Raw genomic sequence first — 27,964 nt, 5'->3', positions numbered from 1 at the left:
CAGATGAGGTAGATAAAACCAGTAAGTGGATGTGGAAGAGGAGGAAAGAGTCAGTAAGGCAGGAAACCGGAGGAGTCCAGTCACATCCTTCACCGTCTCTACATTATAAACTGTTATTACCTAAAGATGAGTGTCAACGCCTGCAGTTTTACCTCTTTGTCGAAGTGCGTCGGCCACCAGGTGGTCGGGATGAGCTCCTCCAGCCCCGCCTCCTTCACTCTCAGAGGGGTCTTGATGTAAAAAAACACGACTGACCGCAGAACATCGAAGGTGAGCGTCGTTAAAGAGAACTTTAGACTGAATTTATAAGACTGGAAACTAACGACTGAGCGTAGACATTTTCTTTGCTGTTACTGATTTCCACCAAAAAAAAAAATTTCATTTCTGTCTGAAGTACGGAAGCCCAGAAGGAAAATACAGGGGAATCTGAAAAACTAAGAATATCATGAAAAGTTTATTTTTTCCTGTGATTGTACTTTAGAAGGTTAAACTTCTAAATATTCTAGACTCATCTCATACAAAACAAAATGAGATCCTTGATAGTTACGGCTTACAGCTCAAAAAATCTAAAATCTTCTCTCTATAAATATCAAAATATTGTGCAAACATACAATTTTTGTTTGTTATTTCTTTGACTTTGGTTCAGTTCACACAACCACAATCATGATGTAAACTACTGGCATACACATATTTAATTTTGCATCTCACAAATCTGACTTAAACTCATTATTTTGACTTTTAATTTCATACTTTGACCTTTTAGATTCAGTTTTAAAGACTAATTCATATTTTGACATTAAAAACTCGTGATTTTGAATTTTATCTCATACCTCTACAACTTGTGATTTCATAATTTTACCCTTTAAATTCATGATTTTGACTTTTTATTTCATATTTTGACCTTTTAGACTCATAATTTTGAGTCTTAGTTTATATCTTGAACTCCTCCCTTTGACATTTAATCCCTTATTTTGACCTTTTAGACAAATAATTGAAAAATTTATCTCATATTTTTCCTTTAAATTCATGATTGTGACTTTTAGAACAAACTTTGAACTTTTAAACTCACAATTTCAAATTCTTTTTATATTTTTACCTTTTAGATTCAGAATTTTAAAAATTAACTTTTATCATTGTTTTTTAAATTAATTATGACATTTTAAACCCCTAGCCTTGACTTTTAAACCCCATTTTTGAACTTTTAGTACCATAATTTAACATTTTATTTCATATTTATACCTTAAACTCATGGCTCCAAATTGTGTTTCATATTATGACCTTTATATTTCATTTATTGAGATATATATTTTTATATTTGGCTTTTAAAAGCATAATTTTGACTTTTAATCTCAGACTTTGAGCTTTAAACTTATCATTTAGACTGTTTCTAATTTCAACATCATGTATCATCAGTGCTAAGTCTTTTTCCCATAATTCATTAGTGGTGAAAATAAGGTTTATGCTTCAATGTTGACCTTGTTACGGCCCCTGCCGTGATTGAGTTTGACACCCCTGCTCTATGTTAACCCTAGCTGACTTCCTGTTTAGGTGTGCCTGCCCTGATGTGTTTGACACACGCTCCACAAAAGGTTAAATAGTCGTTTATGTCAACTGTAGACATGTGTGTTCAAATAGAACAGCTGTTTGTGGTTAAAAATGATATAATAAAACAGAATTCCCCTTTAATTATCTCTATGAGAACTGAAGGATATAGGACGTTGTTGAGCAGGTATTTCCTGGACTTCTCATGATGCAGGATGGCGGTGGTCAGACGCAGGTAGTGGATCTGAAACAGGAAAAACATGATAATAAGAGGATGAAAATCCCAAAAACCTGTTAAGAAAGAAGTTTGCTCAGTCAGGAGTGTTTGGTTAAAACAGGCCTTAACGTCAGGATCTCTTTACAGCTCTTCATTTATTTATTTCACTTTTAATCAGAAAAACCTTTAACAGCAGGAAGAAGCAAAACCTTAGTTCTTTCATTTGAAGAGGAGTCTATAGTTCAGCTTTAACCACCATCATCACTTTATTCATAAAGCATAAATGTGCAATAATAACCAGCTGAGTCACTTTAGTATTTCATGTTAGAGCTTGCTGGTCCAGGACCCTCTGTGCAGGCTTACCTGGAAGCCCAGGTCTGGGATGATCGGTGAGAATCGATAAGCTCTCAGCAGAGACATCATCAGCTGTTTCAGACACTCGTTCACTTCATGGTCCTGCAGAAAAAGATGAAGCTAAGCCTTTCCACAGGGACAACATGTCTGAGTTAAAAAGATGAAACCGTCAGAAGCGGGTGGTTCCACATTAGGGAGCCAGGACTGGATCTGAGTCCATTTCACCTCAGAGTCTGGTTCATTAGATCAGTTTGAGCTCAAGTGAACCATAGTTGGGTATCGTGCTGATAAATGTGAGATGTGAACACAAATGTGCCTGAATGCTTGAATGCATGTGTGTACTGACCTCCATCAGCAGCCAGAAGAGGTCGAGGAGCTGCTGTATGAGCGGGTGTTCATCCACTGAACCTCCTCCTTCAAGAATCCCCAACAGGAAGTTCATCAGCACGTCCTCCACCAGGTACACTTTGCACTGTAAAAAACAAAATAATACAGTCTTTAGTTTAGGGAGAGATAGAGGAAACACATCACAACTAACCTCAACGACAACAGAAAATGAAAGTATGGCATCCTACTGAAGTCACACAGCAATGGAGAACTGCAGATCAGCAACAAGGAGAGATTTCTGCAGAGAGAAACTACCAGACAGCCATGTTTGGAGCTGGTTATGAATGTGGTAGGTGTTCAAACTTTTGTGACACATTCAGGAAGCATAAAAGTTTACAGAGAAATCAAGGAATGAAAAATCCTCCATCTAAAGCCTGGACTAGCAGTGTCAGACCTCATTCATATACTCCTGACCAAAATGTTAAGATCAGTTGAGAAATTGCAAGAATTTGCATTTTGCACTGTTGGATCTTAAGAAGGCTCTAAGTAGAGCTTCAAAACGCAAGAAGAAGAAATGGGAGTGAGACCAAAAAAAAAAAAAATTGGAGTAAGCAATTTATTGAAAACAACAATTAAACTGAAATAGGCCGTTCCGGAGTGTATATGATCCGTTTCCACAATGTGGTCTGGTTTGGTCCAGTCCAGTTCTGTCCTGGTCTAGCTCATTACACTCTGACCCAGGTTTCCTCAGCTGACGTCTGTCCAGTCTCTCTCTAACAGGAAATCCATCTCTCTTCAGAGATCCAGATCATGTGGCTCAGTCCAGTAGAGCTGGTTGTTCTTCATCTGACAGCAGTTTGTCTTTTTAAATGTGGATTAAACAAGGAGAAAGGATGGAGGAAAGGAAACTGGCACTCAAACAGGAGCTAGCTACAGTGGCTCACATTAAAGAGTCATTTAGTAGAACAGACTCGTTCATGAACGGCTCATCATTCCTCACTCTCTCAGCCCACAAGGTTTATCCTGATAACAGAACATGACGGTTTACATTAAAGACTGTTTGAGACTAAAGGAGGGTTTTTAGATGTTAAGGGGGCTCAGCTAGACTCTTAGCTCAGGACTAGACTCCTCTAGACTCTGGTTGACCTTCATCTGGGCCACACTAGGAGGTCTGCAGGACTGAGTATTAGTAATCTGAATCAGCTCCTCTCCAGGTAAATCATACTCTAGTACGTTGGTTCCCAACCTGGGGTCTCTAGGGCTGCCAAAATTAGATTTGCAAATACTGACATAAACTCTGATACAGCAGTTATTAAGTCATTCATACAAAGGTCGTCTGATAAGAAAAGCATGCATAGGCATTTTTTAGGATTTTATCATGTTGATTTTTTTAGGGCAGTGTGTCACTTTTTCTTCTCTCTTGGGTCCCGGGGGTAGCTCTGCTTTTCTTAGGTTCATGTCGGGGGGCTCCAAGGAAAAATGGGGAACACTGCTTTAGTATGTAGAAATGTTCTGATGGTAACTGCAGCGTACAGCTCCACTTAGATATACAACACTAACTTTTCTCTGTTCCTGTTCATTCCTGATGGCTGTCCCCGCTACCCGACCCCATGTAGCATTCATGCAGCATCTGGACATGATTGACTTTTATCTTAAACCCCAGCTAAATTTGTGTGCCCACAGTCTGAGGCTACGCTAATTTTCAGAAAAAAGCTAATGGAGTCAAGGATTTTCAGCGTGCTGTTTTTTTGTTGCCGTGTTCATGGAGCAACTACAGCTGCTGCCAATATGAAGACAGGATTCCTTTACACTGTTTTAGTGTGTTCTTGCTGATATGTTCTTGAATAAAGGGATGTACAAGGCACTTTAAAAATTGCTTTAGGGTTGGGTGTAGACTTCCTAGCAGTAAGGTCCTGTCTCATGAACGCAGACGGCCTGTGGCTCCTTACCTGGATGTCATTCCCACTCTCTCATCCCTTTGTCTGACTCCATCCACCATCCTCTTAAGTAACACCATAAAAGCCCAAAATTAACATAAAAATAAGAGACAGATACTGATCCTACTGAGGAAAGCAGAAGTCATCTTTGCTTACTAAGAGTTCAAGCTGGTGAGAAGTGTTCTGACACTGAGTGTGAGTTTCTGAAAGTGCAAAAAACTGGGGACGCCAGCCTAAATTTTAAATTATTTTCACTTCACATCACTGCTCGTGATCGTTTGGGGTTAGAAGTGGACGTTTCAAGAACAAAATAAGATGAGCGTGGTCTGGAGAGTCACAAAGTTTCAGCACTAAACAAAGAGCAGAAGCAGAGAAAGGTGTCTCACCATGAGTGGAGCGAAGTGATTAAAGATGTGAGCCAGAGTGACCAGAACCGTGGGATCTCCGTGAAGTCTCCACAGTGAGCAGTCCTTCTCCACCAGCCTCTCCTCCTGCAGCACAGACATTAACCAGCACAAGTTCTCTTTAAACCTGGGACATACTGCTTTACTACTACGGCTATTATAGCTGACTTTTCCTCCAAACATCAGAATCAGAAGGAAACACTGACAGACAGCTCTAGGGATGAGACCTGCCCCGCGTTCTGGTCCTACCTGTGTATCAATGGAGGTGGAGAGAACGTTCTTGATGTATCCCAGCAGTTTCTGAGCCTTCATCAGGTCCACGGTCGGAGGGTTCTGGAGCGGCAGGTAGCCATCCACAGGGTATGTGGATCAGAGTCAGGTTAGGGACAAAAACTCATAAAAACATCAGCAGTGAAAGTGGATTTCTTCTGAGAGTCCTCCTCCAATATTCTACCTTTGTTTCTGTAGCTCAGAACAGAAACAGACATTTAGGAGCCTTAAACTAAACCTCAGAGTCTGGCTGAGGCGCTTCTGCCCAGGAATTCAAAAAATGCCTCTAGAAGATCACAGACAGGGCTGGGACGCCTGTGAGTTTGATTTTTGTCATCACCATCCAACGTAGACCAACCATGAGCCACCTGAGAGAGAAACGATGGTATATGCTCACAAACAAGGCAGAAATGTGTGTCATATCAACCATATTTTAAGAAAAGTAAGGCTTATTCTTCATCTCAGGGAAAAAACACAACATTACCCACAATCCTTCAGTGACAGAGAAGTCTGTGATTGGTGGAGCAGAAATGTTCCGTTATTTCAGCTGCTGGCTGCTACCAACAAAGTTAACGGCTGTGTTTTAATTCACTATTTCAAACTTCTGGAACAAAAGCCGCTGAAAAAGTGGGCGGTAACTGTTTAGCTAGCACCTCAAGATCAGCCAATAAGGAAATTCAGTTGCAGTAGTTAGTTTCAGCCTGTAGGGGGCTGTCAAAGTGTGTATATCTCTGACTCTATGAGTAGTGTTGGGCGTTACTGTAATATATAGTTTCAACCCAGTATGAAGTAAGTCCAGGGCCTGGATCATTGATCCCAGACTACAGACAGACACGTTTTACTCATAAAAGCAAAATCCGGCTTTTCAATTCCAACATAAAGTCGGTGCTGCTGTACGACTCAGAGACGTGGAGGGTGACAAAGACCATCGACAGTGTTCACACATCTGCGTCATCTACAGCTGAGACCAATCCTCTCAATTCATTGGCCGGATAAGATCAGCAACTTCAGTGTCTGGAAGAGGACACACCAACTACCATTAGAAAATGAAATCAGGAGGAGAAAATGGAGATGGATCGGGCAAATGCTCAGAAAACCAGCAATAAGGACCACCAGACCCAAGCCCTCACAAGGGATGAGAAAACGAGGCCAGCCAACAAAAAAGACGTGATGAGACCTCCAGGAAAAAAAACGGGCCTCACCTGGGACCAACTAGAAGCTCGGGCTCAAGACAGGACTCGCTGGAGGGTTCTCATTGTACTCCCTTATACCCCAGCAGGGGTCAAAGGCCTAAGTGCATCCACAGGAAGTTAACCACCCTTAGTTTAAGACGTGTAGGATTCCAAAATAAAACAAAAACACTTTTTTCCATTTTCTATACCGCTTATCCCATTGGGGGTCGCGGGGGGCTGGAGCCTATCCCAGCTGTCATTGGGCGAAAGGCGGGGTACACCCTGGACTGGTCGTATTAACCAAACATTAGAGACATAAAAACCCTTTAAAGGATATCTGAGAGGTCTGCTGCCAAAGTTAAACGCCACTGACTCTTTGAAGGACAGGCTGATGGCGGGAAAGTACGCCACGCCGGGACCCGTCTTTATGTTGGTGAAGGCAACGCCAAGACACTGACCGTTCCTGTGGACACAAAGACAGAAATCATGAACGGACTGGGGGAAAGAATTTAAACCATTTAAATGAAACCTTATCCTATGAAAATAGTAAAAACAGAGTGGTGACAACCTTACAATTTTAGATTAGTTGAGGTTTTTGGAAAGGCTCAGGACTAAACTCAGCTCTACATCCTGTCAGTTTATAAACCACAGGATTTTTCTTTACAACGAGTCTTAATCTTTATCTTAATATAATATTTTTATGATGATGATCAGGTAGAGATACCAGGATAGATAAAATCAGGGTCAATGCCCTTTCCTATGTTTAAAACAACAACTTAGTCAACAGCCAATACTGATGCTGATGATTTTTCCACTTCTTTTGGTTCAAGACTCCCACAATGCCTGCATTTCTTTGCATGTTTGTCCATGAAAACTGATCAGAGTTTCCAGGTCACATCTTTTCACAATATGCCACTGACATCGGTTCATATCCACAATGTTTGATACCGGCCGATTCTGGTGTTAAACCGATGCATCCGTGCACCCTAAAGCACTGGTTCTGAAACCGCTGAATCAGCCTTTAGTTGTTCTTTAGCGTGGTCTGACTTCAGCTTTTGAGATTCAGCCTGCGCTCAGTCATACTAGCATGTTTACGTTTATCTCAAAATTCCAGTTTCACACAGGCTAACACAACTAATCTGCTTTAAACAGCATCATGTAAACGTAGTGGTAGTTTTAGAGGAGCTGATGGACTACAGCAGTCTTAATGAGGACCTAATCAGCCAAAGGCTGTAGCTGTTTAGCTGTTTAGCTAAGCAGAATTAGCATACATAGAGGAGCATGGGAATAATCATGAAAGCATATTTGAAAATATCAAAATACTTGTGCTGAATAGAAAGACAGAATAACTAAGTCTTTAACTAACTAAAGTCTTTTAGCTCACAGGCAGAAAGTGATGGTCCCCTCATCGAGGTCAATCAGACAGCTGACGATGTCTCCCGCCGCCCACGACTGAAGAAATAAACAACACCATCCAATCAGGGTTCAATCACTAAGTTAAAAAATAACTTCAATAATGAAGCTCCATCTTGAAAAATATTTGTTGTTATTGTCTCCCGGTTTATTTGTTCACCTTTCCATAGTTTGTGGTGGTCACATTCCACTTCCTCACTCTGTTTCCATCGTAAGCGTACGAGTCCGGAGTGTCGCCAACGCCCTCCTTAACAGAAAAACAAAGACACAGCAGGGTTTATCCGTGCACTGACACACTTTCTGTGGAACGTGTTAAATAAAGCAGTGTTACTGGATCAAAAAACACTGAGACACTGAAACATCAGCCAGCCGAGAATGTAAAAATTTAATCTAAATGATAATTCACATTAAAAAGATGCAAGACTTTTGTTCCGAGGATGCTAACTTTTGTTTTCTTTGAGCATACAGCATCTCTGTGCTCGGCTGCTAAATGTGTGAATTTAAATGTTATGAATATCAGACTTTATCAGCTGTAAACAAAAGAGAACATCAGCTTTAAATATCAGACTTTATCAGCTGTAAACAAAGAGAACATCATCTTTAAATATCAGACTTTATCAGCTGTAAACAAAGAGAACATCATCTTTAAATATCAGACTTTATCAGCTGTAAACAAAGAGAACATCAGCTTTAAATATCAGACTTTATCAGCTGTAAACAAAGAGAACATCAGCTTTAAATATCAGACTTTATCAGCTGTAAACAAAGAGAACATCAGCTTTAAATATCAGACTTTATCAGCTGTAAACAAAGAGAATATCAGCTTTAAATATCAGACTTTATCAGCTGTCTCTTGTCATTATTTAGCCATATCAGTAAATGAAAAATTTCTGTTTTAATCAAAAGATGATTTCTGAAGTTAGAATTACAACAACCAAACTGCTAATAGCCTGTTAAAGCTAACAAAGACCTAGCGACAGTTCAGAGTCCATGTGTGGTTTTCATTTGTGCTGCCCACGTTTAAGGTACTGTTGTTTAATATTTGCATATCATGCGTGGGGATGGAGAGGAATGACCATTTTAACTTCATCTTCATAAATCAAAAGATTTCACTTCAAAACTTGACTTAAAGTGGCCACCTCACTTCACTCTTCACCCACATGCGTAGAGACGGCCTGGACCTCTGATCATGGCCATGATGTGTGTGGTTGTTTTTCTCTGAGTCGTCCTTCCTCGCTCCATTCAGGGAAAACGCTTTGTTTCAGATGGTAACACTCCTAAAAACTGTGTCAGAAGTTCGTCTCATCATGAACATGTGGACTGAACACTCAGTGGAAAGTAAAGGGTCAGACCGTTTCGCTCAAATCCACACAAAAACAAACAGCACCACATCTTTATGGGTGGGTTGGTTCTGAATACCATCAGAGCTGTGTGCTTTAAGAATAACCCAGACTCAGTGAAGCAGGCCGACTGTGTTTGTGTCTGTACCTCCTGGTTGAAGCGACAGTTCAGAGTACACCATCCAATCTGCATCAGACCCTGAGAGGAGATCAGGACCTCATACGCCCATTTCCCTGCAGACACAAACATGAGAAACACCAAATCAGTGATTTAAAAAGTTAAAATCTTTTCAGAAACCCCTCATCACTAGAGTAACAGTGGTTCCTCATATTCTGTGTTGTTTTCCAGTGTCTCTGAAGGACCTACAGTTAAAAATCAACACACTGACAAAGTCTGAACCACGGCCAAAGCTGTGATGTGATTCAGTCACTGGGCAGAAAGTTTTTAATCTCTGAATAAAGAAAGTCAAATACAGGTCATCTAGCACTTTTTTTTTATTATTAGTGAGAAATAACTAGACAGACGAGAGATATGCAAGTGGTACACGAGAAAAAAAGTCGCCACCAAAGAAAGGTCACACACTCTAATATTTTGTTGGACCGCCTTCAGCTTTGATTACAGCACACATTCACTGTGGTGTTGTTTCGATAAGCTTCTGCAATGTCACAAGATTTATTTCCATCCAGTGTTGCATTAATTTTAATATTGATGATGGGAGAGTCTGACCACTGCGCAAAGCCTTCTCCAACACATCCCAAAGATTCTCAATGGGGTTAAGGTCTGGACTCTGTGGTGGCCAATCCATGTGTGAAAATGATGTCTCATGCTCCCTGAACCACTCTTTCACAATTTGAGCCCGATGAATCCTGGCATTGTCATCTTGGAATATGCCCTTGCCATTAGGGAGGAAAAAATCCATTGTTTAAGAAATGAGAAGTTACTCATTGCATCAGCTGGGGTTAAATAACTTGTTGCCAGGAGGCTCGTACCTATTTGCTTAGTTAAATCAAGGTGGCGACTTTTTTTTTTGGCCAGGCAGTGTATATTCGTCCATTATCGCCCCTGTCTTACTAAAGTCATGGGTCTTTCAACCAATCAGCAGCGAGTCTAGCTCTACTCTTTAGGGTCACATACATATAGCTGCTAGCACAACAGAAGAGGACAGCGTGGATCTTTGATCCAAACTCCTGCCTTATTACTGAATCAAAGAGAACCAGCCTGCTTGGTGGGAAAGCAGTTTAACCCGTTTTAACTGCTTCATAGAGAAATGCAGTGTGAAACAGCAGACATAGCTCATGTTGACAGAAGTGTTTTCCATGGTAGCTGCTGAGATTTCCCCATGCAGACTGCAGAAATACTCCAAGCTTACACAAGAGGTAAACACAGCCACAGGCTGATGATCTGAAGTAATAACGAACAGTTCTACTAGTGCAATACTTCCATAAACTGCAGCACTTTACTCTCCTACTTCATAAATAGACTTTGGTTTTAAGCTAAATCATCTAACTGTGCATGATGCTGATACCTGGATGTCTGAATGACAGCCTTGATTTATGACAGATGTCTTTGTTCCAAGCAGCTGATTTGTCCTTTAGCGAGAACCCTGCATCTACGAAAGGAAGACCACATTTTCACTATCCTACAACACAGGAATCATTTATGAGTGTCAAACAGTGGTTTGTGTATGAGCTAAAATTTAAGTAATCTGCTTGAAATGTTCAGAGAATTTGCTATGAAATTTTCAGGAAATTTTCATGGAAACTTTAGGAAATTTCCATGAAAATTTCAAGTGTTTTGATTTGATAGTTTCGAGTATTTTCATTGAAATTTCGGGGTACATGTTTGAATCTTTTGGTGATTTTCATTTGAAGTTTTAGGGGAAAATTTTTATTATTATTTCTTTGGAATTTAGTTAATTTATCTGTATTTTTGTGACATTGATTACAACTGGGGGTTTAGCTTTAAAGGGGACATATTATGCAAAAATCCCTTTTTCAGGCTTTTCTTTTTTTTTTTTTCTAAGATTTGTTTTTGGGCCTTTTCGTGCCTTTTTTGGACAGAGGAGGACAGTGGATGGACTCAGAAACAGGGGCGAGAGTGGGGGAGAGACACGTGGCAAAGAGCCTCAGGTCGGATCCGAACCCGAGCTGCCCACGTACATGGTTCGCGCCTCAAACACTCCACTACCGGCGCACCCCTTTTCAGGCTTTTCTAACAAAATATGTGCCTCTGGTCTGTCCACAACCCCCCAAGAATTAAAAAAAAGAATCCCCCCTTCCTTCTCCACCTTCAAGAAAATGTGTACTGAAACAAGCGGTCCACAGATTTTCCCCTCATGTTGTCATGTGGGGAATTAGCCCCGCCCCAAGGTTCGATTGGCTAGCACCACTTAGGAGAAAGTTCCGCCCTCCTCTCCTGATCCTCCTCTCAGCTGGGAGGAAGATCAGGAGAGCCACATCCATTTCCTGAGAGGGGCGTGGTCAGGGGTGGAGTCAGGCAGCTCGTTAACATTTAAAGCCACAGACACAGAAACAGCTGGTTCTGAGCAGGGCTGAAACAGAGGGGTTTTAGACATGCAGAAATCAATACTGGAGTGTTTTTACACCAACAAACTCCACAGACATGTTTTGGGGACCTCTGAGACTGATGTAAACTTGTCTTAAAGGGATACTTTAACATTTTGGCAAATCTGCCCATTGCCATAATCCCTATAGTCTTAGTAATAGGTTAGTTACCTTTAGTTGTCCGTGCAAGCTATTTAGATCGGTGCTGCCCAGTTCGGAGCTGCAGTGCCAACTCAATGGAGACAAACGGTATTTCCAGCTTTCCCTCATCAAACTCATCAAATACACAATCCAACAACTCCAAAACACTCTCACGGACAAGTTGTGACCTGCACATTCACCACGCTATGAAATAATAACTTATAATTATGTAACATTACGACACAAGAAGCAAATATTCAGAACTACTTTGCGAGTAAACCACTAGGCGGAGTGACACAATGCGCACCTGGGGAAGTGCCGTAGTTACTTGGTAGTTCTGGCTTTGCATTTAGCTTTAAAACATCACCGTCACAACAGGTTGTGTTGTGTTGGACTGGACTCATGAGATCATGTATGCTTGAGGTTTACCTTTATAAACACACGTGGTGGCTCTGATGGAGCTGAAGTTGCTGTGTCCGATCACCTGAAAGAAGAAAAGATAAACGTCAGCATGACAAAAACACAAAATAAACATAAAAAGGAATGACATGTAAACACATACAGCACTGCATACATATATAAATACATATATAAATTTATATATACATGGAATCTGTAGAAACAAACATACAACCAATCTCCTAGCTATGTGTTTACATGCTTTTCTGTCCATTTTCATTTCTTTAATGAAATATTTACAGCATTTACTTATTTGGTTTTCTTCCTCTTCTTTAGATCCTGATTTTTTTAGAGATACATTGCCATATTCGTTTTTCGTGCCTCTCTTTTGGGCTGAAATCATGACCATAAACCTCTCACCCCCAGCAGGTCGTCATCCACAAACAGAAGTCCTTCGAAGCCGCTGGTGTGATCCAAGACGACGGGCTGAGGGCCGAGACGACCTTCAACGGGCTGATCTGTAGAAACAAAGATGGGTTTAACAGCTTTACGGACGTTTATGAGGGGCTATTTCTCCGTTTAAAGGTTAGATGCGTTACCTCTGCTCTCCTCTGCAGGTTCTCCCTCAGATAGAAGTCTCTCCAGGTGAGCACCGAGATCCTGGAAACCCAGAGGCTTCCTGTGCAAGAGAAGGAGAAGGAAAGGGAATGACAGGAGACAGATTTGCACAAACGTACAATATTATCAACATTTAAGAAAGATGAAGGTTATTTTAAAAAATGTCAGTCATTATAAAGGTTTATAAATGGTGAGATCACAGAGTAGACTGCAGTGGGTCACAAATGTTTGCCTGGATAAAAACTGTGGCACAAAGTCTACTAAGCCAGTGGTTCTCAACCTGTTCAGCCCACAACCCCCAAAATAAAGGTGCCAGAGACCGAGGACAAATGCAGTGCAAATCCCCTTGGTTAAAAAAAAATAATTAAAATGGTTTAAAAAATGTTACAATGGGTCAGTAACAGCAAAAAATGGTGGAAAGGTGGTGAAATTGGATTTTAAAAGTATCAGAAATGGGTTGGAAGTGGCAAAAAATAGATAAAGATGGCAAAAAAATGGCAAAAATGTGTAAAAGTGGCGAAAATGGGCATTAATAGTGGTAAAAGGGAGTTAAAAAGGGGCTGAAATGGCTTTGGATTGGCAAAAATGGGTGGAAATTTGGTGAAATGGGGTGAAAAATTAATATAAACCGGCAAAAAAGGGTTAACTGTGACAGACAAAATAGGCAGATACTGGCAGAAATTGGTTACACTAGCAAAAATGGGCAAATAGTGAAATGTGGTTAAAATGGGAATAACTGGGTATAAAAAGAGGTAAAAAGGGGTTAATAGTAGCATTAATGGGTCAGCAGAGGTAACAATTAGCTTAAGTGGCAAGAATTAGTCCAGAGGTGGCAAAAACAGGCAGAAAAAAGTGGTGGAAAGAGATTAAACTGACAAAAATAGGTGTTAAATGGAAAAAAAATGTTAAAATTGATGGGAAAAAACAGACGAAAAGGGGTTAAAATTTGACATAATTGTAGTAAAGTGGCAACAGTGTAATTTAAAAAACATTCTTAGTGTTTTAGGACATCTGGACCCCCTCTCAGTGTCTCACGACCCCTTAAGTGGTCATGACCCCAAGGTTGAGAACCCGTGTGCTAAGCTAACATGTCCACATATTTAATTTAACTCCAGTTTGCTGTAAAAAGCAGGTAAATTAGGTAGTTTTCTCAGGACAGTGACCTGTTGATCTCATTATCCCTGGATAGCAGAGCTGGTTTTCCAAAGATGATGTATTTTTTTCTTGTGATCATAAATTTGCATTAATCATAAATCCTCCCAGAGCTTGGGTGTTTTTTAAACAGGTTTGTTTTGTCCTGTCTCTTTGACTGGATGAATGTTGGATCATGGATTTCTCATTGAGGAGGAGCTGGCGGGTTTTGAGGACTGACCATCTGAGAGCTTTCACTCTTTTCAGCGCCCATTCTGGTCAAAGTTGGCGATGTCTGGTCAGCAAATCTGTTCAGAATGTTTCAGGGAGTAAATAAGAATCTGGTGACTGGCTCCTGTTTTGTTGTTCTGATGCGCTGAAGTCCTGTTAACTCTAAAGACCGGGTCCCAGCTGGGCAGGCTCTGACTGTGTTTGGAGAGTATGTGTTGTGCCCTGACTTGTGTTACAGTGGCCTCTTTGCTTAAGCCAGACAGATTCATGTTACCTCCACCAGCTCTATACATAGACAAGCAAACACACCCTCAGTTAACCCTTTATACTTGATATGTACTTCAGAATCTACAGCAGAGCCCTGAACTTCTGCAGAACCCTACATACTTAGCCTGATGTGCACCTTCTCAAAAACGTACCTACATGCTGGAAAGTTAGCTCTGTGATTGGCCAGCTCGGTAGCCTCAGGTGACAGCCAGCCTCTGAGAAATGTCTACAGACATTTAGTGTCTACTCTGCTGTGTGATGAATGTCTGCAGACGACGAGACAGCTAGTCAGATCTACTCGCCTACATATGAAAATATCAGACCAACATTTCTTCATCCACGTCTCTTTCCAAACATTCCTCCGCCCTCTCCCTTGGCTGATTTGTACTCTCCATCTCCTCTGATGTCTCTTCTCTTTTCATCCTTCCTATTAGTGCAGTAGTTTCAACTGATGATCAATATTTATCCGCTCCATCTCCAACAGAATATGTTGGCTTTCAGTAGCCTGCTTCCTGTACACAGACAAGCAGAAGATGTGGCAGCAGGACCAGGAACGAAGCAAACAAAAGTACACAGTCAGGTAGCAGTCAGGCAGTGCACTGCAGAGCAGCATGGACGCACTAATGCATGAGTAAGCTGTGCTCATGTTGGAGGTTTCTACAGCCTGGCTGAGTACGATCGAGGAGTAAAAAACAGGCATTAGGCCCGATTCCACCTGCATCAAGGCCAAAATACATGGCCTGATGTTCACCACCACATCAGACGTGCATTTCCTCCTCCACGTCTCTTTCACCAGCCTACAACCTAAAAAATCCTCCGTCCTCCGCCTCAGCTGATTCAGCGACAATAGAGGGTATAAACGGGACGTCCCAGTCAGCAGGAGTCTCTGCTGCTCCTGCCGCTGAGTGTCAGAAAGTTCAGACTGGCAGAAATCAGAAGGGAGCAAACAGCTTCAGCTGAATGTGCTGTTTTTGATCAGCACTGGAGTAATGTGCTGATATTTACTCGCTCTGGTCAGAACACGAGCTGCTGCATCCTTGACCATCCGCAGACCTCAGAGACTCTTTTATGGCAAACCTGACAGAAGGACATTACAACATCTAAACGTGAAACAGAAGCATGAAAAAGGCCCTCAGCATCCTGAACGACAGAACTGGTGTAATCTTAGAGATATTTCTGAGGTAAAAAAAGGCCACTGTGGTCACCTCTTTTACATGAAAATCAAAACAAATAACAAAAACAAGTTTTTACAGTACTGCTTTCAAAATAACTTTAACTTTAAAGACTATATACTTTTTTCCCCTTGAAAATAAAGGGACTTCCACCAAGTGCAATAGTGGCACTGTTTAACCTGAAAGCCTTTCTATGGGCGTTTTTTTAAACCTATACGGTACTACTAAATACTGAAATAATCGCAGCCTGTTGATGATTATGTGATTGGACAGCCTGACAGTGCATTTAGAATAACTGTGAAGCACTACGACGATGTACCTAATACAAGCTGATCAGTCTCAAAATGAGTAAATATGAAAATACAAGCAAAAGAAGATCCCCACATTGACTTTTAAACATTGCTTCTCATTTGCAATTATCATCATGGACTAAAAGACTGAACAGTAAAGTTTAACATGCAGTATAAATAGAGATAAGGAACTCCTGAAGCTCAGTGATCATCATGAATGAGAGATGGTGTGACAGCCCTACGTTAGGGACAGGAGGAGCAGCAGGGAGGACTAATGATGCTACCTGAGGGAGGCCACAGCAGGTCCCTGTTTGTTTGGAGGAAACACCTGGTGCAGGTAGTCGCTCAGGAGCTTCTCATTGACGATACCTAACGGGGAGAGACAGTCAAACACGGAAATATAAAAATAAAAGAGTCTACAGGCTGAAACAGATGGATGTGAACCGGGGCTTTTTAGGGTGACCATCCCACTGGAATTAAAAGTGTTCATATGATCCCGGTTATAAAGCTGATTTACTTTTGTCAGTAGACAATTAAAACAAACCAGCCACGGTGGGATGGAGAGAGGATCATTAGCAGGATCAAAAATGTCAATTTTAAGCAAAAATAACATTTCTTGTGTTTTTATTACCCATCCTTTCCTACCTGCCCGTCTACGAGTCAGGTCACATTACACCCAGTAGTAAAACCACCAATTCTTTCAAAATAAAAGCGTCAATAAATGATTGAATATTCTAAATAATAACAGTATTGTCATCAGAGTTAACCCTTAAATACGTTCCTTTAACAAAATTTAAGAAAAAGATAACAATAACATTAAATGTAAAACATGATATAAAGCAATATTGAAATGTGTTTTAATACCAAAAGAGATTCCTGGACACCCAATATTGGTTAATTTCTTGTTTAACAACCAAACTGCAGGCAAACTCCTGCAGCACAAAGTCTAACTTTGACTAATATGTCGTTCACTCAAGTGTACGTAAATACTCTATAATACTAAAACCAGACCTGTGGCTTTGGGTTTGTCTGTGTCTGATGACAGCCTGTAGTTACGGCGAGTCAACGCCGTTCCGCCTCCTTTAGAGCTCATCCTGTTGGTCTGGAGTCTCCTCGCCCATAAACTGCTGAGAAACAAACGATTGAATAATTAATCATGGATCAATGAAGCTCAGAGGGAGAACAGTCGTAGTCTGTGCCTGACTCAGGCTACCTGATCTGGACCTGATCACCACAGTCTCCAAGGTAAGACTAAGTGAGGATTCTGGTCTACATGAACGCATTATTCCACTGACACTAATATGAGACAGGGTGTTTTTCCCTACACATCAGTGATTCTCAACATCTGGCTCTTTTATTTCTTAATTTTAAATATTATTCCCCGAGAAAACCTTAAAAAAGTAAACTTTTTTGCAGCTGTTTACAATTTTTTTTGCCACTTTTCACCCATTTAAGCTACCTTTTGTCATTAAATACCCTTTTTTTTCCTATTTTTTCCCCATTTTTGAAACTTCTTTTTGCCACTTTTTCCCAACTTTTGCCACATTTCGCCCAACGGAGCTACCTTTTGCCATTAAATACCACTAGTTTCCTATGTTTTTTGCCCATTTTAGCCACTTCTTCTACCCACTTTCATCCCAATTTTTTGCCCATTTAAGCATCCTTTTGCCATTAAATACTGCTTGTTTCCTATTGAATTCCTCTTTTTGTCCACTGTTGACTGCTTTTTGCTCATTTTAGACACTTTTCACTCATTTTTTTGCCTTGTTTTTGCCATTTTTGGACAATTTTTTGCCACCTCTAACATTTTTTCTGGTAACTACTCACCCATTTCTGCAACTTTTTGACTCTTTTTCCACATTTCCTCTCCATTTTTGCCCCTTTCCATCCATTTTTGCTGCTTTTCAACCATTTTTGCCATCTTTCACTTATTTTAATTGCTACTTTAAGCCGTTTTTGCCACTTTTCACCACTTAGATTGTGGCTCTTGCAAAAGATTTTTTTCAATAATTTGGCTTTTTGGTTGAGCAGGGTTGAGTAACACTGTTATAGACACACATCTTATATACGATGTCTTATGTTCAGAGGAAAGGTTATTTAAAATACCACACACAGGCTAACCTCAGGAACTTTCAGTTTCTAATCACTTAATATTGAGATCTGGTAAAGAAATGCTTCTACTATTTATTTCAAATCAAACGTTTACTTTTATATTTGTTTTTTTAATAAATATGTTGCGAATAGTTGTACACTTTGACTGTATTTTGACTCAGATTTCAAAAAAGTTGGGTCACTGTTTAAACTGTGAGTAAAACCAGAAGTCCAAATCTCCTAAACCCATATTTGATTCTCAGTAGAACAGAAACAACAGATCAGATGTTAAACTGACACATTTTATCATTTCAGGAAAATATTATCTTATTTCAAATTTAAAGGTGACAACACATCTCAAAAAAGTAGGGATGGGGAAACAAAAGGCTGGAGGAGTGAGTGTTACTAATGTAAAACAGCCAGAGGAGCATTTGAACACTAATGTGGTTAATCAAAAACAGGTCAGTATCATGACTGGGTATAAAAGGAGCATTTTAGAGAGGCAGAGTCTAGATGTAAAACAGCTCAGACTTTGAATCTCCCTCCATCTACAGTCCATAATATCATCAACAGATTCAGAGAATCTGGAGAAATCTCTGAGAGCAAGGGACAAGGCTGAAGGGGCCCTCGGGGGCCCTCAGGGGCCACTGCATTAAAAACAGCCATGATTCTGTAGTGAAATCACTGCATGGGCTCAGGAACATTCCAGAAATCATCGTCTGTCAACACAGTTGGTCGTGCCATCCACCAATGACAGTTAAAGCTGGATCATGGAGAGAAGAAGCCATATGTGACCAGGATCCAGAAACACAGAGGTCCATCTTCTCTGGACCAAAGCTCATTTAACATGGACTGAGGAAACATGGAAAACTGTTCTGTGGTCAGAGGAAACCACAGACGCCGTGTTCTGTGGACTAAAGAGGAGAGGGAGCATCCAGCTGGTTCTCCTGGCTCAGGTCTAAAGCCTGCATCTCTGATGGTATGGGGTTGCATTAGTGCCTATGGCGTGGGCAGCTCTAACATCTGGAAAGGAACTATCAATGCTGGAAAGTAGAGAGAGCTTTTAGAGACACATATGCTGCCATCCAGACAACGTCTCTGTCAGGGAAGGCTGCCACTATTTCAGCAAGACCATGCTGAACCACAGACCACGTCCATCACAACAGCATAGCTTCACAGGAGGAGAGTCCAGGTCCTGAACTGGTCTGCCTGCAGTCCAGACCTTTCACCAACAGAAAACATTTGGAGCAAAGAAGACCCAGATAAAATCCTACACCAGACAAGAATGGGACAACATTCCTCTCCATCAGCTGGTCTCCTTCTTCAGACTGTTGTTGAAGAAGAGGAGATGCTAATATTTCCCTGAAATGTTAAAATGTCTCAGTTTAACATCTGATCTGTTGTTTCCATCCTATCGTGGATAAATAAAGGTAATGAGATTTAACAATCATGTCCGTCTGTTTTATTAACGTTGTACACGGTGACCCACCGTGTTTGGAGCTGGTCCTGTATTATGTCAGAATATTATCGATGACTGATTTATTGATTCTTTGACAACAGGAGGCTGATCATCCCGGCTTACTTTAGTTTAGCCTGTATTCAATGTTCTCTCCTCTTGTTCCTTCTTCTCTAAATCAGTGGTTCTCAACCTTGGGGTCGGGACCCCATTGAGGGTCGCGAGACACTGACAGGGGGTCTCCAGATGCTTCAAAAAACTAAGAATACTTTTTAAATAACACTGTTGCCACTTTACTACAATTATGTCAAATTTTAACCCCTTTTCGTCTGTTTTTTCCCACCAATTTTAACAGTTTTTGTTCCATTTAACACCTATTTTTGTCAGTTTTAATCTCTTTCCACCACTTTTTCCTGCCTGTTTTTGCCACCTCTGGACTAATTCTTGCCACTTTAGCTAATTGTTGCCTCTGATTTTAACACAAATTTGCCACTTAAAGCCCATTTGTGTCAATTTTAAACCCTTTCCACCACTGTTTTCTGCCTGTTAAACCAATTCTTGCCACTTTTTGCCTCATTATTTCCACTATTAAACACTTTTTACATTCCTTTTTGCCCATTTTAACCACAGCTATCCAATTTTTGCCAGTTTATATCAATTTTTCATCCCAGTCCACTTAATTTCCCTCATTTTTTTTGCATTTAAAAGCCATTTCAGCCACTTTGTAATCCATTTTTACCACTTTTTGTGCCTATTCTTGCCAATTTATTCCATTTTTGGTTGTTTTTTGCTAAGCTAATTTTTGCCCTTTTTAACCCATTTTTGTTCTTTAAAAATCCAATTTCGACATATTTTCCTCCATTTTTTGCCATTATTCACTAACGTAGGCCATTTTTCACCCATTTTTAATGTTTTTTAACAAAAGTTATTTTCATTTATATTAGGCTATTTACTGCACACATGAACAGAAAGAGATATAGATAACCTCCCCTTCATCCCTCCTTAGGCAGCCTCGTCTCCAGGGGGGTCCGCGGTCTCTGGCACCTGTATTTTGGGGGTCCCGGGCTGAAAAGGCTGAGAACCACTGCTCTGTCCTGTTTCTTCTTCCATCTCCGTCCTGATCAAACTTTCCGGGGTCAGTATTGATCAGGACACTTAGAGTATTGGGAATCAGCCAGTTCAGACCTAAATACCAGCATGGTCCCGTTAACTACCAGTCTACCGGTCTCCTGTTTTAAACCCACTGTAACTGACCCGACTTAGCCCTGCAGACCTCCTATCATCACCATCAGCCCTCCTGTGATAGCTGTCAGCTATCGGAGCTAGCTCGCCGGCTAACGGCTCAGTGACAGCAGCAGCAGCTAACAGCAGCTAGCGGCTAACTGCTGACGGAGAGCTGACAGCAGCACCTACCGCTCCGCTCTGATCCTCCGAGCCTCTCTCCCAGCTCTAGTCCGCTCCTGTAGGCGGGAAATCCACGGAAATACAGATAAACGGGGACAGAAAGGCTGCTGTCGTGAGTAAAAGGCAAATTTCCACCACAACACTTCTGTCTGCTTGTCAACGCCTCTCGCGCTACGGACAGCCGAGTGGGACAAACTTAACCAACTGTCATGTCGTTGCTAGGCAAAACGCGAAAGGAAAACCGGAGGGCGAAATCAGAGATACTGGGACAGTCTGGATCAGTGTGACTCAACCAAAGAGGCAAACTGTTGAAAAATACATTTGCAAGAGCCACAATCTAAGAGGTGGAGGGTGGCAGTTAAAAAGTTAAAGATGGCAAAAGTGGTCAAAAAAAGAAAGAAAGCGGCAAACACTGGGAGAAAAGTGGCCAAAATGGGCTTAAAGCGGCAAACGCTGGGAGAAAAGTGGCAAACACTGGGAAAAAAGTGGCGAAAATGGGCTTAAAGTGGCAAACGCTGGGAGAAAAGTGGCCAAAATGGGCTTAAAGCGGCAAACGCTGGGAGAAAAGTGGCCAAAATGGGCTTAAAGCGGCAAACGCTGGGAGAAAAGTTGCGAAAATGGGCTTAAAGCGGCAAACGCTGGGAGAAAAGTGACAAAAATGGGCTTAAAGCAGCAAACGCTGAGAGAAAAGTGGCAAAAATGGGCTTAAAGTGGCAAAAATGGGCTAAAAGCGGCAAACGCTGGGAGAAAAGTGGCAAACACTGGGAGAAAAGTGGCCAAAATGGGCTTAAAGCAGCAAACGCTGAGAGAAAAGTGGCAAAAATGGGCTTAAAGTGGCAAAAATGGGCTAAAAGCGGCAAACGCTGGGAGAAAAGTGGCAAACACTGGGAGAAAAGTGGCCAAAATGGGCTTAAAGCAGCAAACGCTGAGAGAAAAGTGGCAAAAATGGGCTTAAAGCAGCAAACGCTGAGAGAAAAGTGGCAAAAATGGGCTTAAAGCGGCAAACGCTGGGAGAAAGGTGGCCAAAATGGGCTTGAAGCAGCAAACGCTGGGAGAAAAGTGACAAAAATGGGCTTAAAGCAGCAAACGCTGAGAGAAAAGTGGCAAAAATGGGCTTAAAGTGGCAAAAATGGGCTTAAAGCGGCAAACGCTGGGAGAAAAGTGGCAAACACTGGGAGAAAAGTGGCCAAAATGGGCTTAAAGCAGCAAACGCTGAGAGAAAAGTGGCAAAAATGGGCTTAAAGCAGCAAACGCTGAGAGAAAAGTGGCAAAAATGGGCTTAAAGCGGCAAACGCTGGGAGAAAGGTGGCCAGAATGGGCTTGAAGCGGCAAACGCTGGGAGAAAAGTGGCAAACACTGGGAGAAAAGTGGCAAACACTGGGAGAAAAGTGGCCAAAATGGGCTTAAAGCAGCAAACGCTGAGAGAAAAATTGGCAAAAATGGGCTTAAAGCAGCAAACGCTGGGAGAAAGGTGGCCAAAATGGGCTTGAAGCGGCAAACGCTGGGAGAAAGGTGGCCAAAATGGGCTTGAAGCGGCAAACGCTGGGAGAAAAGTGGCAAACACTGGGAGAAAAGTGGCAAACACTGGGAGAAAAGTGGCCAAAATGGGCTTAAAGCAGCAAACGCTGAGAGAAAAGTGGCAAACACTGGGAAAAAAGTGGCGAAAATGGGCTTAAAGTGGCAAACGCTGGGAGAAAAGTGGCCAAAATGGGCTTAAAGCGGCAAACGCTGGGAGAAAAGTGGCCAAAATGGGCTTAAAGCGGCAAACGCTGGGAGAAAAGTTGCGAAAATGGGCTTAAAGCGGCAAACGCTGGGAGAAAAGTGACAAAAATGGGCTTAAAGCAGCAAACGCTGAGAGAAAAGTGGCAAAAATGGGCTTAAAGTGGCAAAAATGGGCTAAAAGCGGCAAACGCTGGGAGAAAAGTGGCAAACACTGGGAGAAAAGTGGCCAAAATGGGCTTAAAGCAGCAAACGCTGAGGGAATAGTGGCAAAAATGGGCTTAAAGCAGCAAACGCTGAGAGAAAAGTGGCAAAAATGGGCTTAAAGCGGCAAACGCTGGGAGAAAGGTGGCCAAAATGGGCTTGAAGCGGCAAACGCTGGGAGAAAAGTGACAAAAATGGGCTTAAAGCAGCAAACGCTGAGAGAAAAGTGGCAAAAATGGGCTTAAAGTGGCAAAAATGGGCTAAAAGCGGCAAACGCTGGGAGAAAAGTGGCCAAAATGGGCTTAAAGCAGCAAACGCTGAGAGAAAAGTGGCAAAAATGGGCTTAAAGCAGCAAACGCTGAGAGAAAAGTGGCAAAAATGGGCTTAAAGCGGCAAACGCTGGGAGAAAGGTGGCCAGAATGGGCTTGAAGCGGCAAACGCTGGGAGAAAAGTGGCAAACACTGGGAGAAAAGTGGCAAACACTGGGAGAAAAGTGGCCAAAATGGGCTTAAAGCAGCAAACGCTGAGAGAAAAGTGGCAAAAATGGGCTTAAAGCAGCAAACGCTGGGAGAAAGGTGGCCAAAATGGGCTTGAAGCGGCAAACGCTGGGAGAAAGGTGGCCAAAATGGGCTTGAAGCGGCAAACGCTGGGAGAAAAGTGGCAAACACTGGGAGAAAAGTGGCAAACACTGGGAGAAAAGTGGCCAAAATGGGCTTAAAGCAGCAAACGCTGAGAGAAAAGTGGCAAAAATGGGCTTAAAGCAGCAAACGCTGAGAGAAAAGTGGCAAAAATGGGCTTAAAGCGGCAAACGCTGGGAGAAAGGTGGCCAAAATGGGCTTGAAGCGGCAAACGCTGAGAGAAAAGTGGCAAAAATGGGCTTAAAGCGGCAAACGCTGAGAGAAAAGTGGCAAAAATGGGCTTAAAGCGGCAAACGCTGGGAGAAAGGTGGCAAAAATGGGCTTAAAGCGGCAAACGCTGGGAGAAAGGTGGCAAAAATGGGCTTAAAGCGGCAAACGCTGGGAGAAAGGTGGCCAAAATGGGCTTGAAGCGGCAAACGCTGAGAGAAAAGTGACAAAAATAGGCTTAAAGCAGCAAACGCTGAGAGAAAAGTGGCAAAAATGGGCTTAAAGCAGCAAACGCTGAGAGAAAAGTGGCAAAAATGGGCTTAAAGCGGCAAACGCTGGGAGAAAGGTGGCCAAAATGGGCTTGAAGCGGCAAACGCTGGGAGAAAAGTGGCAAACACTGGGAGAAAAGTGGCAAAAATGGGCTTAAAGCTGCAAACGCTGAGAGAAAAGTGGCAAAAATGGGCTTAAAGCAGCAAACGCTGAGAGAAAAGTGGCAAAAATGGGCTTAAAGCGGCAAACGCTGGGAGAAAGGTGGCCAAAATGGGCTTGAAGCGGCAAACGCTGGGAGAAAAGTGGCGAAAATGGGCTTAAAGCGGCAAACGCTGGGAGAAAAGTGACAAAAATGGGCTTAAAGCAGCAAACGCTGAGAGAAAAGTGGCAAAAATGGGCTTAAAGTGGCAAAAATGGGCTAAAAGCGGCAAACGCTGGGAGAAAAGCGGCAAACACTGGGAGAAAAGTGGCCAAAATGGGCTTAAGCAGCAAACGCTGGCAGAAAAGTGGCAAAAATGGGCTTAAAGCAGCAAACGCTGGGAGAAAAGCGGCAAACACTGGGAGAAAAGCGGCAAACACTGGGAGAAAAGTGGCCAAAATGGGCTTGAAGCGGCAAACGCTGGGAGAAAAGTGGCAAACACTGGGAGAAAAGTGGCCAAAATGGGCTTAAAGCAGCAAACGCTGAGAGAAAAGTGGCAAAAATGGGCTTAAAGCAGCAAACGCTGAGAGAAAAGTGGCAAAAATGGGCTTAAAGCGGCAAACGCTGGGAGAAAGGTGGCCAAAATGGGCTTAAAGTGGCAAACGCTGGGAGAAAAGTTGCGAAAATGGGCTTAAAGCGGCAAACGCTGGGAGAAAAGTGACAAAAATGGGCTTAAAGCAGCAAACGCTGGGAGAAAAGTGGCAAAAATGGGCTTAAAGTGGCAAAAATGGGCTAAAAGCGGCAAACGCTGGGAGAAAAGTGGCAAACACTGGGAGAAAAGTGGCCAAAATGGGCTTAAAGCAGCAAACGCTGAGAAAAAAGTGGCAAAAATGGGCTTAAAGCGGCAAACGCTGGGAGAAAAGTTGCGAAAATGGGCTTAAAGCAGCAAACGCTGGGAGAAAAGTGACAAAAATGGGCTTAAAGCAGCAAACGCTGAGAGAAAAGTGGCAAAAATGGGCTTAAAGTGGCAAAAATGGGCTTAAAGCGGCAAACGCTGGGAGAAAGGTGGCCAAAATGGGCTTAAAGCGGCAAACGCTGGGAGAAAAGTGGCAAAAATGGGCTTAAAGCGGCAAACGCTGGGAGAAAGGTGGCCAAAATGGGCTTAAAGCGGCAAACGCTGGGAGAAAAGTTGCGAAAATGGGCTTAAAGCGGCAAACGCTTGGAGAAAAGTGACAAAAATGGGCTTAAAGCAGCAACCGCTGAGAGAAAAGTGGCAAAAATGGGCTTAAAGCGGCAAAAATGGGCTAAAAGCGGCAAACGCTGGGAGAAAAGTGGCAAACACTGGGAGAAAAGTGGCCAAAATGGGCTTAAAGCAGCAAACGCTGAGAGAAAAGTGGCAAAAATGGGCTTAAAGTGGCAAAAATGGGCTAAAAGCGGCAAACGCTGGGAGAAAAGTGGCAAACACTGGGAGAAAAGTGGCCAAAATGGGCTTAAAGCAGCAAACGCTGAGAGAAAAGGGGCAAAAATGGGCTTATAGCAGCAAACGCTGAGAGAAAAGTGGCAAAAATGGGCTTAAAGCGGCAAACACTGGGAGAAAGGTGGCCAAAATGGGCTTGAAGCGGCAAACGCTGGGAGAAAAGTTGCGAAAATGGGCTTAAAGCGGCAAACGCTGGGAGAAAAGTGACAAAAATGGGCTTAAAGCAGCAAACGCTGAGAGAAAAGTGGCAAAAATGGGCTTAAAGTGGCAAAAATGGGCTTAAAGCGGCAAACGCTGGGAGAAAAGTGACAACAATGGGAGAAAAGTGGCAAACAGTGGGAGAAAAGTGGCCAAAATGGGCTTAAAGCAGCAAACGCTGAGAAAAAAGTGGCAAAAATGGGCTTAAAGCGGCAAACGCTTGGAGAAAGTGACAAAAATGGGCTTAAAGCAGCAAACGCTGAGAGAAAAGTGGCAAAAATGGGCTTAAAGCAGCAAACGCTGAGAGAAAAGTGGCAAAAATGGGCTTAAAGTGGCAAAAATGGGCTAAAAGCGGCAAACGCTGGGAGAAAAGTGGCAAACAGTGGGAGAAAAGTGGCCAAAATGGGCTTAAAGCAGCAAACGCTGAGAAAAAAGTGGCAAAAATGGGCTTAAAGCGGCAAACGCTTGGAGAAAAGTTGCGAAAATGGGCTTAAAGTGGCAAATGCTGGGAGAAAAGTGACAAAAATGGGCTTAAAGCAGCAAACGCTGAGAGAAAAGTGGCAAAAATGGGCTTAAAGTGGCAAAAATGGGCTTAAAGCGGCAAACGCTGGGAGAAAAGTGGCAAACACTGGGAGAAAAGTGGCCAGAATGGGCTTAAAGCAGCAAACACTGAGAAAAAAGTGGCAAAAATGGGCTTAAAGTGGCAAACGCTGGGAGAAAAGTGGCCAAAATGGGCTTAAAGCGGCAAACGCTGGGAGAAAAGTGACAAAAATGGGCTTAAAGCAGCAAACGCTGAGAGAAAAGTGGCAAAAATGGGCTTAAAGTGGCAAAAATGGGCTTGAAGCGGCAAACACTGGGAGAAAAGTGGCCAAAATGGGCTTAAAGTAGCAAACGCTGAGAGAAAAGTTGCAAAAATGGGCTTAAAATGGCAAACGCTGGGAGAAAGTTGAGAAAATGGGCTTGAAGCGGCAAACGCTGGGAGAAAAGTGACAAAAATAGGCTTAAAGCAGCAAACGCTGAGAGAAAAGTGGCAAAAATGGGCTTAAAGCAGCAAACGCTGAGAGAAAAGTGGCAAAAATGGGCTTAAAGCGGCAAACGCTGGGAGAAAGGTGGCCAAAATGGGCTTGAAGCGGCAAACGCTGGGAGAAAAGTGGCAAACACTGGGAGAAAAGTGGCAAACACTGGGAGAAAAGTGGCCAAAATGGGCTTAAAGCAGCAAACGCTGAGAGAAAAGTGGCAAAAATGGGCTTAAAGCAGCAAACGCTGAGAGAAAAGTGGCAAAAATGGGCTTAAAGCGGCAAACGCTGGGAGAAAGGTGGCCAAAATGGGCTTGAAGCGGCAAACGCTGGGAGAAAAGTGGCGAAAATGGGCTTAAAGCGGCAAACGCTGGGAGAAAAGTGACAAAAATGGGCTTAAAGCAGCAAACGCTGAGAGAAAAGTGGCAAAAATGGGCTTAAAGTGGCAAAAATGGGCTAAAAGCGGCAAACGCTGGGAGAAAAGCGGCAAACACTGGGAGAAAAGTGGCCAAAATGGGCTTAAGCAGCAAACGCTGGCAGAAAAGTGGCAAAAATGGGCTTAAAGCAGCAAACGCTGGGAGAAAAGCGGCAAACACTGGGAGAAAAGCGGCAAACACTGGGAGAAAAGTGGCCAAAATGGGCTTGAAGCGGCAAACGCTGGGAGAAAAGTGGCAAACACTGGGAGAAAAGTGGCCAAAATGGGCTTAAAGCAGCAAACGCTGAGAGAAAAGTGGCAAAAATGGGCTTAAAGCAGCAAACGCTGAGAGAAAAGTGGCAAAAATGGGCTTAAAGCGGCAAACGCTGGGAGAAAGGTGGCCAAAATGGGCTTAAAGTGGCAAACGCTGGGAGAAAAGTGGCGAAAATGGGCTTAAAGCGGCAAACGCTGGGAGAAAAGTGACAAAAATGGGCTTAAAGCAGCAAACGCTGGGAGAAAAGTGGCAAAAATGGGCTTAAAGTGGCAAAAATGGGCTAAAGCGGCAAACGCGGGGAGTAATGTCGCAAACACTGGGAGAAAAGTGGCCAAAATGGGCTTAAAGCAGCAAACGCTGAGAAAAAGTGGCAAAAATGGGCTTAAAGCGGCAAACGCTGGGAGAAAAGTTGCAAAGCAAACGCTGGGAGAAAAGTGACAAAATGGGCTTAAAGCGGCAAACGCTGGGAGAAAAGTGGCAAAAATGGGCTTAAAGCGGCAAACGCTGAGAGAAAAGTGGCAAAAATGGGCTTAAAGCGGCAAACGCTGGGAGAAAAGTGGCCAAAATGGGCTTAAAGCGGCAAACGCTGGGAGAAAAGTGGCAAACACTGGGAGAAAAGTGGCCAAAATGGGCTTAAAGCAGCTGGGAGAAAAGTGGCCAAAATGG

General features: G+C 42.6%; 1 protein-coding gene across 5 annotated transcripts in view; it reads right to left on the bottom strand.

The window, feature by feature from the left end:
* The window catches only part of LOC121505433 (E3 ubiquitin-protein ligase RNF123), a 252,243-nt gene extending 231,336 nt beyond the window's left edge, over positions 1-20,907 (bottom strand). For 3 of the 5 annotated variants that reach the window (XR_005991562.1, XM_041780775.1, XM_041780797.1), the window contains exons 1-16: positions 20,751-20,907; positions 16,802-16,917; positions 16,075-16,159; positions 12,681-12,760; positions 12,502-12,599; positions 12,112-12,166; positions 9,125-9,210; positions 7,797-7,883; positions 7,608-7,675; positions 6,561-6,686; positions 5,031-5,145; positions 4,764-4,868; positions 2,460-2,585; positions 2,123-2,215; positions 1,713-1,786; positions 153-270 (exon numbers count right to left, since the gene is read on the bottom strand). Coding sequence is in view for 4 of the 5 variants with exons in the window: in XM_041780775.1 (XP_041636709.1) it covers positions 153-270; positions 1,713-1,786; positions 2,123-2,215; positions 2,460-2,585; positions 4,764-4,868; positions 5,031-5,145; positions 6,561-6,686; positions 7,608-7,675; positions 7,797-7,883; positions 9,125-9,210; positions 12,112-12,166; positions 12,502-12,599; positions 12,681-12,760; positions 16,075-16,159; positions 16,802-16,883 (1,398 nt within the window). In the remaining variant the exon portion in view is untranslated. Of the gene's footprint in view, positions 1-152; positions 271-1,712; positions 1,787-2,122; positions 2,216-2,459; positions 2,586-4,763; positions 4,869-5,030; positions 5,146-6,560; positions 6,687-7,607; positions 7,676-7,796; positions 7,884-9,124; positions 9,211-12,111; positions 12,167-12,501; positions 12,600-12,680; positions 12,761-14,480; positions 14,606-16,074; positions 16,160-16,801; positions 16,918-20,750 lie in introns of those variants that run through there. The other 2 variants (XM_041780784.1, XM_041780805.1) reach the window with 2 other exon arrangements.
* Between the last annotated feature and the right edge of the window lie 7,057 nt (positions 20,908-27,964).

The sequence above is a fragment of the Cheilinus undulatus genome, linkage group 3, assembly GCF_018320785.1.
Source record: "Cheilinus undulatus linkage group 3, ASM1832078v1, whole genome shotgun sequence".
Lineage (NCBI taxonomy): Eukaryota > Metazoa > Chordata > Actinopteri > Labriformes > Labridae > Cheilinus > Cheilinus undulatus.
This window is presented reverse-complemented; position numbering and strand designations above follow the sequence as displayed.